General features: G+C 41.2%; 2 protein-coding genes across 2 annotated transcripts; one reads left to right on the top strand and one right to left on the bottom strand.

The window, feature by feature from the left end:
• The first annotated feature begins 3,493 nt into the window (after positions 1 to 3,493).
• Positions 3,494 to 9,475, top strand: fkbp10b (FKBP prolyl isomerase 10b). Its single transcript, XM_053414272.1, has 10 exons — positions 3,494 to 3,939; positions 4,839 to 4,984; positions 5,609 to 5,798; positions 5,972 to 6,117; positions 6,698 to 6,887; positions 6,982 to 7,127; positions 7,550 to 7,739; positions 7,834 to 7,976; positions 8,130 to 8,296; positions 8,622 to 9,475. The coding sequence occupies exons 1-10, from the start codon at positions 3,737 to 3,739 to the stop codon at positions 8,814 to 8,816; spliced, it is 1,716 nt and encodes a 571-aa protein (XP_053270247.1). The 5' UTR covers positions 3,494 to 3,736; the 3' UTR covers positions 8,817 to 9,475.
• On the bottom strand, positions 8,913 to 13,067 carry LOC128427175 (7-methylguanosine phosphate-specific 5'-nucleotidase). The gene is made up of 10 exons (XM_053414273.1): positions 12,778 to 13,067; positions 12,184 to 12,258; positions 11,919 to 12,017; positions 11,740 to 11,809; positions 11,564 to 11,610; positions 11,349 to 11,434; positions 11,118 to 11,207; positions 10,863 to 11,025; positions 10,542 to 10,742; positions 8,913 to 10,448 (listed from the first exon to the last, which is right to left on the bottom strand). Exons 1-10 carry the CDS (start codon positions 12,778 to 12,780, stop codon positions 10,344 to 10,346), a joined length of 939 nt encoding a protein of 312 aa, XP_053270248.1. The 5' UTR covers positions 12,781 to 13,067; the 3' UTR covers positions 8,913 to 10,343.
• Positions 13,068 to 13,538: the final 471 nt, after the last annotated feature.

The following is a 13,538-nucleotide window of genomic DNA, read 5'->3' on the forward strand; positions in this document are numbered from 1 at the left end:
TCATTTTCCTTCTTCTCAATCTTCCACTTCTCTTCCTTCTCCATTTCTTCCTCCTTTTTCTACTCCTGCCTCTACTTCTCCTCCTTCTCCTCCATCTCCTCCTTCCTCACCTTCTCCCTCTTTCTCTTCTTCTTATCATAACTGTTTTTATTTTGTTCGCTATCTGTATTAGAACCTCAATGATTCATTGATAAATCAATTAGTCAATTATTGACGGTTCCAGGTTCTAAAATGAGAGAAAAAGCTTAAAAAGAATACATAAAACAACACACACACACAACTATATAATTTCAATGATATGTAATTGAAATAACATCTGTAATGATAACAGTCATTTGTGGCATCAGTCAGTTGAATTCTAGCTTTGTTCTATCTGATTCTTTAGTCTTTATCTTCTCCTCTTCTTCCCTCTTCTGTTTCCAGATCTTCATGAGTGTGAGTCACATCTCTCCGCTGTCCTGTCTTCCTTTACACTGTGTCCAGTCCGCTCCGAGGAGACAAAAACAAAACACAAAAAATATGTCTTCCACCTACGAGCCATCAGACCTTTAACCTCCCTCTCTCTGACTCTGCTGAAGCTCTCTCCATCAGTATTTTCTCCCTGGATGCTTTTTGGGGAGTGGGGCTTAGGGACAGAAACCCTGAGGGGCACATTCCCACAGATCTGAATGTTCTTGTCTTGAACACCTCGCACTTAGTTTACTCCTCTTTTCGCTTTTCTTTTCTCTCCCTCTGGTTACAACTGCTCTTCTTCCATATTGACTGTTCTCCTGCTTTTTGCCCCTTCAGTGATGTTCATGGAGGAAGGCCGAGTCCTTCTCCTGCTTCTGGACTTTTTAAATTAGGCGTTCTGTTGTTACACAGTTGATATATTTAACCTCATGGAAAAAAAACGATCCAACTCTCCTCAGGAGTGTGACCCTTACTGCAATAGAAGTGTATAAATATACAGAATAGTGAATGTTGAGCTTTAATCTCTGTATTATTTTTGTGTGTTAGGACTTTACATTCCACGGTAATAGCCATAATTTCCCCTCAGATGCTGTGTTTCATTATCACTGCAAATGTCAACGCTTCAACATAATATGCATCAATGTAAGAATGTGTAGCTCAAACCTGCGAGGAAGCTTGTTCCGGTCCAATCTCTGTGCCGATGACGTCTCCGCAGCCAGGCCGGATAGAGAAGCTGCACATGTACACATCGAATGTTTAACCCCGCTGTATGATAGTAATCCATATAACACCAATACGCATACATGTATGCTGAACATGGGTGCTGATGTACATAGTGTATCATAAGGTTGACTTGTGTAGAAAGCAGTGACTCACTGCCGCTGAAGCACAAGAACACTCCTCCTGCCTCTCAGCCGAAACAAACTTCAATCAGCAAGAGAGGATTCTCGTCTTTGCAGTTTTTACGATTTAAGGACGTCGGAGCTCATCTGAGTTTTTCTAGCATCGCTCTCGGCTAAATGACAGATTATTAGGACTTGCAGAGAATATTTCAAAGACGACTATGAAGCCAATACTCAATTCTCTTCTCAGTTTAATCCAAATATGCTTTTTTCTAATTGAAAAAGTTAAATCCTGGCTCTACAAATCATTTAATAAGCAACTTGTCTCCCTTAAGACAAAATATGAAACTTCTGCAGCCTTTATGTGCACCACTGTCTCATTCTATCCTCTCTGCTCCTATCAGGTCTCATATCAGGTTCAGAGGATTTGACTCCTGCAATTATTTTATACGTGAGAAGCTTCGTGTCACCAGTAACAATTAAAAAACTAAAAACTGCGGCAAATAGCACAGATGCTAGAAGAGATGATCCAAGTTACACTGCCAGGTTAACCCACAGGTGCATGCAAGGAACATGTCTGAGTAAAAGTCAACGTCATACCTCTTCAGTGAAAGTCTCCGATAACATTCCTCACTGAAGAAGATAATTGAAGCAGAGGAATTTAGCAGCACCGAAACTTAATTGTAATATCTGTGTTTCCCTTTAATCCCACTCAGACTTCTCTTTGTTCCCTGAGTTCAAAGTTACCCGAGGACTCTTGGCTGAAAGCTCAGGTTTCGCTGTGTTTGAGATCACTCGTTGTAGTTAGACTCATCAGATCCATGGAAGTCAACACTGTCTATAGTGTCACGGTAAAGAATATCAATGTAAATACTCTATTACTGTTTATTCAAAAAATACATATTAAAACCTATGTGAATACCAGTGACTGTGTCATCATCATTTAACAGAGAGAGAGAGAGAAAGAGAGAGAGAGAGAGGAACACAAACTTTGACATATTTTGATATTTATTATTTTTTGGGGGTTAACTCTTTAAAAAATGCTAAATTGATTGACTTTAGCAGTGATGTCACATACTGAATCTATCTCTCTATCTATCTCTCTATCTCTCTATCTCTCTATCTTGTGTATCCATCCATCCATCCACTGTATCTATTTTTAAAAGTGTCCTGCAGGCTCCTGTACTTGTAGTTCCACTTGTAGTTCTGGGACAAAGTTATAAATCCCCTCTTGTCTAAACTTCACGGCATTAATGAAAAAGCTTAGTCTTGAGGTCCCAGGACTTTTTACGGCTCTGAGGCTGTTCCAGAGAGAGCCGCTCCTCCCTCCTCTCCTCTCCTCCCTCCTCTCCTCATCATCCCCCCTCCCCCCCTTGCAGCTGTGTACAGCTGTGCTGGAGCAACATCCTCTTCCAAAGTAAAAGCGGAAGAAGGACAAGTTTTAATAGAATGACTTGAACAAAAGCAAAAATAAATTTGGGGAATCTCTGCTCTATAATAAAATCTGAATTTATAATCTATTTATTACAAAAGAAAAGACACACACACACACACACACACACACACACACACACTCCATTATATCCCTTTTCTAGAAAAGGCAATGTCACAGTTATGATGATGATAATAATAATACATTTTGTTTATATAGAACTCTTAAAAACTCTTTTCAAACTTTATAAAGTTAAATTAATAAAAGATGCGAAATAAAAGAAAAAAGCAGAACTATGTAAAACAAATTAAATGTAAAAACACTTTTATGAAATTATGTTTTAATATCTATTGAATAATAATAATACACTTTATTTCTATTGCACCTTATAAAAACCAGAGTGGAAAGGTGTTTGCAAAAATTAAATAGAAAAGCATAGATAGAAAAGCCAGATCATACGCAGCAAGACAATATAACAGCATTAAAGAGTTAAATAAAATGATAACTATAACAAATGATCATCTATACAGGGGAGTTCGAACTGCTTCCAGGCTGAGGCCCAGATTCTGCTGATCTGACTTAGTGTGTTGGAGCTTAAACTTTAAACCAATGAGGAGCAGAGTTGGAAAAAAAAGTTGGGAAAAAAAGTTGGAATTACTATTTTCACTCAGCTCCTTCTCAACGTGGCCGAAATGAAACGTGTGTTTTTTTTTTTTCTTTCGAGTTTGTAACGGAAGTGATGCTCTCTTCTCACTGCGGGGAGTTTGACGGAGGCGCTTCCCACATTCAACAGCCCCTCCACCCTTCCCACTGGTTGGAAAAAGAGAAAAAAACTCCTCACGCACACTAACCTGGAGATTGTCCACGTTTACAGGCACCAGAAGCCGCTGCCCTGCGCCACAGACACATCCCCACTCGTGCGTAAAGAGCGCACCCAGCCCCCAGCCTCCAAACTTAACTTATCTGATTCGACTCTTCAACTCATCCAAGTTTTTCCCAGCGTGTGAAGATGTTTTCCTGCTGCTGCCTGGTCGCGGTCCTGCTGTGTACGTGGTCCTCCTCGGTGGAGTGCAACCCCAGTCCCGTGTTGGGAGATGTAGTCGTGGACAAATCCTTCACCCCCAATGTCTGCAGCCGGGAGGCGAAGGAGGGGGATTTCGTGCGCTACCACTACAACGCCACGTTCGTCGACGGGAAAACGTTCGATTCCAGGTCAGTTAAAGTCGCTTTGCACGTGAAAATGTCGACGCTTTTATTTTTTTATTTCAGCTCGGTTTGCTCGCATTCCGCTGCACGGAGGCCTGGCTGGGACCGGATCCCAGCCCGAGGCTGCAGCCGCGGCGTTCAGAGCAGGAGAGAGACGCTCACTCGATAATGGTTCACACGTTAAAACAAGTCTGCAGCGGATAACGTGGAAAAGATCTTTGTGCCCCGCAGATACACTTTTTTTTTACTATGACTTTCAATTCAACTCGTTTTTTTTTTCTTCAAATTACAACCTACATCATCTCCAGGCACTTTTTGATGAGGACGAGACCGTAGAAAACTACGCAGGAACCCAATGGAGCAAATATTTGGAGAATGTGGAGGAATTAAAAAACTTTTTTTAGGATATGGAGAAACTTTTTTAAGGACCAGACTCAATGTGGAGAGAGAATAGAGCCGGAGAGAACCAATCTAATTGTAAAAAATAGAATTCAGTTTGATCTATTAAGCTCTGTCTGACTTTTTTTTTTTAAAGGCTCGGTGTGTGGAATGTAATGACACCTAGTGGTGAAGTCGCATGTTTTCAGCTTAACACCCCTCATGTCACCCTCCCCCTCAACTTGTCAGGACAACTCAAAAGGGGTTTAGTTTGTCTCGTCTGGGCTCCTGTAAAAAAGATGTGTCCCCCCCCCCCCCCCCATTCAGAGGACCCAAAGTAAATATAAGGCTCATTCCAGGGTAAAGAAAACATCAAGTTCGGCTAAAAGATCCTTTTCACCTGAATCCTACACACTGGAGCTTTAAGAAAATGAGAATAGTCACACCTGTAGATAAAATGGTGTTATTAAAGCTAGCAGAACCAATTCATAATAATAATATAATAATATCTTCTGTTCCTCTTCCAGCCACCAGAGAGGAGCAGCTAAGGTGGGTCTGTTAGGAGAAGGCCGACTCATCGCTGGTATAGATAAAGGCCTGCAGGGCATGTGTGTGAACGAGCGCAGGAGCATCACCGTCCCACCCCACCTGGCCTACGGCAGCACCGGCGCCGGTAAGTCAAAATGTCCCATTCATTTCAAAATGTTTCAGTTAAAAAAATAAAACTTAAACATGGTTTTAGAAATTGTACATTCACAGTACAAATTTTACATTTTTTTTGTTGATGCCCCAGCCATTCAGAGTTTGAATGTTTGTTTAAGGAGGGGCCCACCCCGCATTTCTGCCCTCGGGCCGCCTAGTGGGTTAATCCTGCCCTGTTCATGTTTCAGGTTTACTGACGGATTTTCACATTTCTGTTACAAATGTCGTGAAAAATAACTGATAACACAAGTTAAAGGTTATTATTTAACTTTAAAAAGCAATTTAAGGAAGTAACACTTAAAATTTTTTATTTGAGCTTCACTTTTATAGATCAGATCACAAAGTCCTTCACAATAAAAGGCATATCAAATATTGTCAAAATAAGGAAATAGAACTTCATTGAGCCCCAGTAGATATAAATCAATTCAGAGCAATGCAGGTGTTTTATAGCGTTTCCTAACATCCTGTTCACACTTTGGCATCACTTGAGGAAAATAAGATGTTTCATTGAAAGTTAAAATTTCATAATGTCAAAGCTTTGCTCATATATAGATTTGTACTGATGTTATATTATATTGATGATTGTTCTCTTCAGGTGATGTGGTTCCTCCCGACACCACCCTGGTGTTTGAGATCCATCTGTTGGACGTGTGGAACAAGGCCGACATGGTCGTCACCAAAACCGTCACCACCCCCAAAGACTGCAAACGCTCTGTGATGAGCAGTGACTACGTGCGTTACCACTACAACGGCACCCTGCTCGACGGCAGCGTGTTCGAATCCAGGTGATCTTTCGACTTTTTATGAAACAATATCAAATGCAACGTGTGTGTTTCTCTCTCTGAAACGAAGCCCCCGTACGAATGACCGCTCTTGTGTGTGTTTTGCACTGTGTCATCCAGGTGTGTTGTCTCTGTGAGGTTGTGTTTGACAATGCGCTTGTATGAGCCCTACGTAGCTACAACAGGAAGCAGACCCACAACACCTTAGTGGGCGAGGGCTGGCTGGTCAAGGGCCTGGACGAGGGCCTGATGGGCATGTGTGTGGGAGAGATCCGACATATCGTCATCCCTCCATTTAAAGCCTACGGAGAGAAGGGATCCGGTGAGTACAGGAGACGGGAAGGAAGAGAAACGAGTGAAAATAAAAGTGTGGAATGTTTTATTCAGAGGCATATACCCCAAAAATCACATCTCACCCATAAAATACATTTCACGTATCACAGAAAATACTTTTACACATTTGTTTGGCCTGAAAGATGCACACACACACACACACACACACACACACACACACACACACACCCTCTGAGTGTGTTTTGTAGAGAAACCGACAACGTAAACAGAAAGTTGGTCCGTTTACAAGATGTCTACACAGAGAAACCTTAAAGTCAACCTTTTCACAAAAGTCGAACAAGTCTTAAATGGTCCCATAAACATTATTTAAAAATGTAACGGTCAAAATTATTACTTAGAAGCTCATACACTAAAACATAGATTAGATATGTTTTATATCCTGACATCTTGTGTTGTGTAGAACACATGCAGTGAAGCTTACTTATTAGCAGAACAAATAATAATTGACTTATAAACACCAATTAGGTCAATAAAAATGAACAAAATAATCTAAATAAACTCTTGAATCATTTAAATTTTTATAAAATGTTCCTCTTTCTGTTCACCAGGCACAGAGATCCCCTCCCAGGCGACGCTGGTGTATGACGTCCTGTTGGTGGACATCCATAACTCCAAGGACAACATCACCTATGAGAACCAGGTGGTTCCTGAGTCGTGCACTCGCAAGTCCGTCGTCGGGGATTACGTCCGCTACCACTACAACGGCACCTTCCTGGACGGAAGCACCTTTGACACCAGGTGAGCTCAGACACTGAAGACTTTAATGCTTTTTTACACCAAATTATTCAAGGGATTAAAAAGTTGTTTAATTGAAACCTGCCTGTGCCCACAGCTACCAGAGGAACAGCACGTACAACACCTACATCGGGATGGGGTATGTGATCTCGGGCATGGACCAGGCCCTGGTGGGAATCTGCGTCGGGGAGAAGAGGAGGGTCATCATCCCCCCCCACCTGGCGTACGGAGAGTCAGGAGCTGGTAAGTCCGTGCCTCCTTTACTGCAGCGTGTCACAAAATGAGACACTTAAAAAAAAGGACTTTAAAACTACATTTAATTATGAGACTTGATTCATTTGACACAAGTCCACTGACACAAAGCCGTTGAAGTCTTGAATTTAAAAGCGCTTTAAAAGAATAAAGTGATCATACAAACTAAGAAAATCAAAGGTTTTGATAAGCATAAGAAAAAAACATTTATTTCTCTTACCTGCTCACGTAAGCAGTAAATTCAACATCTTTGTATTTTTGTCAGTTAGATAAAATAAACATGACCCTTAATTATTTGCTGATGTATAACTAAAACACACATTGGTACTTCTAATCCAGTTCGACTTAATGCATCTGAACAAATATCATTTTTGGACACATAGTTCATAAAACGTTTTCTGTGATCCTTCCAGGTGAAGTCATCCCTCCCTCGGCCGTCCTCGTCTTTGACGTCGACGTCATCGACTTCCACAACCCCAACGACACCGTGGGCATCCAGGTCACCTACAAACCCGAAGTGTGTAACGACACCACGGCCGAGAACGACCTCGTCCGCTATAACTACAACTGCTCCCTGATGGACGGCACGCTGCTCTTTTCCTCGTGAGTCCGGCAGACGCACACTCTCAGCTGCAGCGTAACACACCACATGTCCACTTTTAATTTTAACGAATGCATTTTGTATCACTGTCCTCAGACACTCCTATGAGAACCTTCAGGACGCGGTGCTGGGCGCAGAAAAGGTGATCGACGGGCTGGACAGCGGTCTGCGCGGCATGTGCCTGGGGGAGAGGAGGGTGGTGACGGTGCCCCCCCACCTCGGCCACGGAGAGAAAGGAGGTGAGACTAAAACTTTATCAAGCTACAAATACACTTTACACGTATTACTACCAGTTATATACCACAAACTGTATGATCAAGCTGCACACACAAACTCTTTAATGGAGGTAAAGCCAAACCTAAACCGTGTCTTTCTTACTTTTCGTCTGTCAGCCACTGGTGTGCCGGGCAGTGCTGTGCTGGTCTTTGAAATCGAGCTGGTGAGCTTCGAGAAGGGAGTCCCCCCCGGTTACCTGTTCGTGTGGCTGCTCACTCACACTCCTGACAACCTGTTCGAAGCTCTGGACGCCAACAAGGACGAGGAGGTTCCACAGGAAGAGGTAAGACAGCAGCTGTGCCTGTGATCGCCAGAGAACCTCCTTACTTGGGTGACATCTAGTGGTGGTGTCAGCAATGACATGGGGCATTTTCTTTCATTGTCCTAATAAAATAAATTTAAAGATTTAAGATTAAACTGAGATTGACAGTTGCAAGTTACAGATTCAATGTTTTCAGATTTCAGTTTTAGATTGTTGCTTTATCCATTTATTTATTTTCCTATCGACCATATTCACATGATTTCCTGTGGAAAAAATGAGAAAAGATCTAATGAACTACCTCCACACTGTTATTAATCCGTTCATATTCCTCTTTGACTGTTTCTAGTTCGCGGAGTTCATCAAGCTGCAGGTCGCCGAGGGCAAAGGTCGTATCAAGCCCGGTCTGACTATGGACCAGGTCGTTGTCGACATGTTTGAAAACCAGGACAGAAATAAAGACGGCGTGATCACGGCCGACGAGCTGAAACTGAAGGTGGAGGAGGACAAGGAGCGGGAGGACATGAAGCACGAGGAGCTGTGATGAGGAGGAGGAGGACAGATCTTTTTTAAATTATCTCTCAGGGAGATACCAACACCTTGAGAAAAAAAAAAAAAAAAAAAAGGAACATCAACGAGAGACTTTTACCAAACAGGTTTTATTGTTGGACAGTTTTTGAAATGACAAGAACAAAGTGCAAGTGATCTTTTTGCAGAGTTTTGTGTTGTATGAGTGTTTTTGTTTGAGAGTTGTATTCCAGAAAACTGAGCAAGCACCTTTTTAATTTTCCTGAATTCACGTGAATTAAAATGTAAGAAAACAACATCGTTCCAGTTCTTCTATGACTGTTAACTTAAAATAATCACATTTGCTGTTTATTTATCACAGAGGTTAGACAACATATGGTTAAAAAAAAAAAAGCTTTATAAAGCTGCACATCGAAATAAATAATCATTCAAGTTTGGGTGAAAGATCCAGAGTAAAATCTAAAGGAGAAGTACACCCATTTGTTCACAGGTCAGTGAGCATTACAGTGTGACACATTAAACCTCTGGTGGAGCTGTAAGCAGTTAGAGTTGCACTGTGGGTAAGTAACAGGTTTTGTCAAGAAGATAGTATGGACAGATGTTATCACTGGTTCTGATTGTAAAAAAAATCGTACTTCCAAATCTGAAATAAAGTGTCTTATGAAACTGCTAAAATCCGGTTTGGTTGTATTTCTATCACCAGTAGGTGGCGTACTCGTGATTTATTCCAATCAGGGTGATCACACAGGAGTGTGTCTGGTGACAATGTGACAAGAGAAATGCTGCAACTCTGCATAAAACACTCAAACGTTAATGTGCAGTTTTGTTTTTAAGAAGATGAGGAAATAAAGAAACATTTCCACCAATGAAAATAGTTTTGAGAAGCAGCATAATATTCAATACATGGATTTGATTTAGAATTTTCCTGCAACTTTGCTGTTTACTAGGAGAAAAACCCAATTTGCTTCGAATTTAAAAAAGCATCTTAAAAATGGAGCGAAGCAACTTTACAAGCTGGGCCATCTCCATATTGTCTTCTAAATCATAAATATTACACCCATTGTAAAGTGCAGCTAGCTCAACATTTAGTTTTTCTATGCAGCAGCCACAAATTCAGCTAAGGAACATTTGTAATGAACACACACATCCCAGAATCCCCTGCAAGTAAAGTGACGATAGCCTGGAGCATCAGGTGTTCACAGTGGTAAAAGAAAGTAAAAGGGTAAACAGCTGTAAGAGAGTAAATCGGATTTGGCTGAAGTAAATAAAAAAATTCTACAAAAGTAGGTCAAAAAGATATTTTTAACCTTTGGACTTTGGTTGTTTTTTTAAGCAGATTAAAGTTAAAACATGTGAGTTAAACAAATTAGAAACAGTACAGACTGTGCAAGATTTGCACCATTATCCACTTCAGGGGACACCGAAGTGAAGAGGTCCGTGTTGAGGTCAGTTTGAGGTAAGTGATGATCCTGATGTGCGATTGTCCAGCTTGCAACACTGTAAATGGAGGGAACATGTCCGTCTGTGTGTCTCACTTGTCTCTTCATGAGGTAATATGTCTGAGGATGGCATTCGGAACATCCATCGTCTCGTCTTTCACCAGCACGATGTCAAAGGAGTTGACGTACGACTCTTTCCTCTCTTCCACCTGCAACACAAACGATGAAGAACCCAGTGTCAATCAATCAATCAATCATCTGTTTACAACGGATCCACAGTAGTCGATGCACTGTGGTCGGACCTGGTCGTTCAGGAAGCCGATGGTCAGGACGTTCTGGGGCTCGGCCACCCCGTCAGCCATGGTCAGGTCTCCCAGCGAGTCTCCCAGCAGCAGCACGTTGGGTCGACCCTGTAGCTCCCTGAGGCCGGCGGCGTGTGACAGAGCACCTTCCCTCTTGTTGAACGTGTGGATGAGTTGACCTTTGAAGGCTTGAAGGATGCCCTTAACAACAAGACAGTGTTTAAGAGAGGGTCTCACACATAGAGACTGATGTTGGTGGGGTAAATAAACTTGAGGTACTTGTGATAAAATGCATGTGGAGGCAGCCCTGGTCCAACTCACAGTTTGGTCAAAGTCCATGTAGTTGGAGACGATGTGGACGTTGGGATGGAAAACGTGGTTCTGTCGGATCACCTCCTCCAGGACGTCTCCGACACCGGCCGAGAAGATCAACAGAGGAACCTGCTGCTCTGCCAGACGCTCAAAAAACACCTTGTAGCCGTCCCTACACAAACACACACACCTCATTGGATTACACACATTAACTAATGACTATCTGAGCAGAGGGTTTAACATTAACGGTAACTCTGTGTTTACCTGAGCATGGCACTGGATTCCTTCACAGCCTGGGCGAGCATGTCCTTTCTGATCCTCTGCTGAATCAGCAGCTCATGAACTTTGGTCCACCTGTCGAGAGCAGCACAGACAAAGTCAGGATCCGAAACCTCCATAACCTTTCTACCGTTTTGAGTGTAAGTAGAAATATTGAACATTTTACATGGTTCACAAACTGCACATATTAAACAGAAGTGTGAGGATCTTTCGTACCACTCCACCATGAGAGGCAACTTCTCTTCAACACTCAGGCTTGCATCGATCTCTATGGGATAGTAGATGCTCAAAAGCTTCCTCATCTGCAATACACCAACGTAAAATATAGAAAAAGGATTTATAGACAAACTACACATACGTATCAGACTGTAATTGTTCATAGTGGAGTTATATGCAAAATTATAGAGTAGCAAACAAATCCTAAATCCTACCTTTCTAGTGCAGTCTTCATTAATCAATAACTGGCTATCCAGGATGTCTGCAAATGGAAGGAAAACAGGTTTGTATCAGTTTCAATTAGGCACAAGAAAGTCATAAATCCTTCACATCCAATTATCAGGAGCCTGATGATCATCATGCAGTTGATCTCTGTGGCCCGTGTGCTTACTGTGGGTGGTGGGCACTCGCTTGCCGTTGTGAGCAAATCTGGTCAGCGTCATGTCGAAGTCTGCGATGACCTGAGACAACAGTACTTTTTAGAATTGAAAACAGAAGAACACTCAATGGCGTTCTCAGTCCGGATGAGATTCTGATGAAAATGTGCCCTCCTCCGTTCATGTCTCTGACCTGCAGGCTGCCTGCACCTGCTCGCTGGATGGCGTGGATGGTCTCCTCCACTCTGCTGCGCTCCCTCATCAGCACAGAGCAATTGGCCAGCTCTGGGATCTGATCAGAAAAGAGTCTCAGTCTTACAATTCATGTGCTTCCTCAAACCGTTAGAGAAACAACTCAGTATGATTATCCTTCTTTTAGGCATATAAATTCATTTAAAACACACTTTTAAGTCATAATTATTTCTGGTTTAAGAGATTTTACTCCCACTAATCTTTACCGGGGTTTTGGTCAGCTGGTGCCAGATGGCCAGGACAGTCCGCGCCGGGGTGTAGATCCATGGAATCTGGTAAATCTGCAGGTGAAGCCAAGAGGAAAAGTCAATAGGTCATTTTATAGAGTTGGGTTTTGAAGTACTTGTGGAATTTGCTACCGACTCCACTGATACTAGGGGCAGTTTTCAGTTGGTACAGTTCCATTTAATTATTTAAACTATATAAGTCAGATATGCAAAATATCTAACTATATATAGTGAATAAATATTCCCTTAATAACGGAATAATACATTCATATTCACTTGAGTTTAAACTGATTCGATCTATCAGAGAAATTCCAATACTTGGTCACTATAAACATATTTTATTAGCTTTAAATTAGATCTTATGTTGCAGGCAGTTTAGAGCTGCTCGGTTCAAAAAGGTAAATATGTGTAGTCAGTGAGATTGCCCACCATGTTTTCAGCTGTTATATAAAACTATCTTTTTTCTCAGTGTAAACTCATCCCCCCGGTGGTTTTCACGTCCTAAATATGAACTAAAATGAAGTTTAAACCTAAATCTCGACGACGACTTCGATGAAAGAAACCTCAACTTACCATTTTCAAACGAAGTGACGAGTCTCCTCTGAAGTTCTGTTCATCACAAGCAGTTCATTGTTTTTACACACGAGCTGTTTGTTTCAGGAAAATCATTAAAAACTGCTAAAAACAAAGAAACAGCTCTGGAGGGTTTGTTTACATCCTCCGTGTGGGTCCCACCCGCAGCGTTCCCCTTGCAAACGCGGACTGTACGAGCATGGTTCCGACGGATATTTGTTCCTACTGCCTCAGCGTAGAAACAAATACAGAAAAATACAATAAAGTCAAATAATAATCTATCCAACATAAACATGATCATTTTAATCATACCAACAATTTAATACCAAAAAGTCAAACTCAATTTGTTTAATTCTACAAAAGATAGAGACCAAATATCAAAAAAATGATTATACAAGAACATCTACTAGCCCAGTAATTGAGGAAAAAAATTACAATTAATGACAAATATTATGGTTCTCACTGATTTTATGTTCCATCCTATAATGAGCTTAATACCCATAATTAAATGCGCATTTATTTAGCCTAGATATATATTTATTATATTTTGAAAATGATGTATGCCTAGTTAGCTATTACCAGCTGATTTTTTTTTATTTATTCCACTGGATGTACATATGACTATAAATAAATTACTTTGTTACAGAAAAGATCATAATAATTCTGTAATGTAAAAAAATTTGAACTGTTCCGTGACTTAAAATATTCACAAAACTATAATCTTAAATCATGATATAAAAACCTCGAGTGATTTATTATTG

Source organism: Pleuronectes platessa, chromosome 21, assembly GCF_947347685.1.
Source record: "Pleuronectes platessa chromosome 21, fPlePla1.1, whole genome shotgun sequence".
NCBI classification, from domain to species: Eukaryota; Metazoa; Chordata; class Actinopteri; order Pleuronectiformes; family Pleuronectidae; genus Pleuronectes; species Pleuronectes platessa.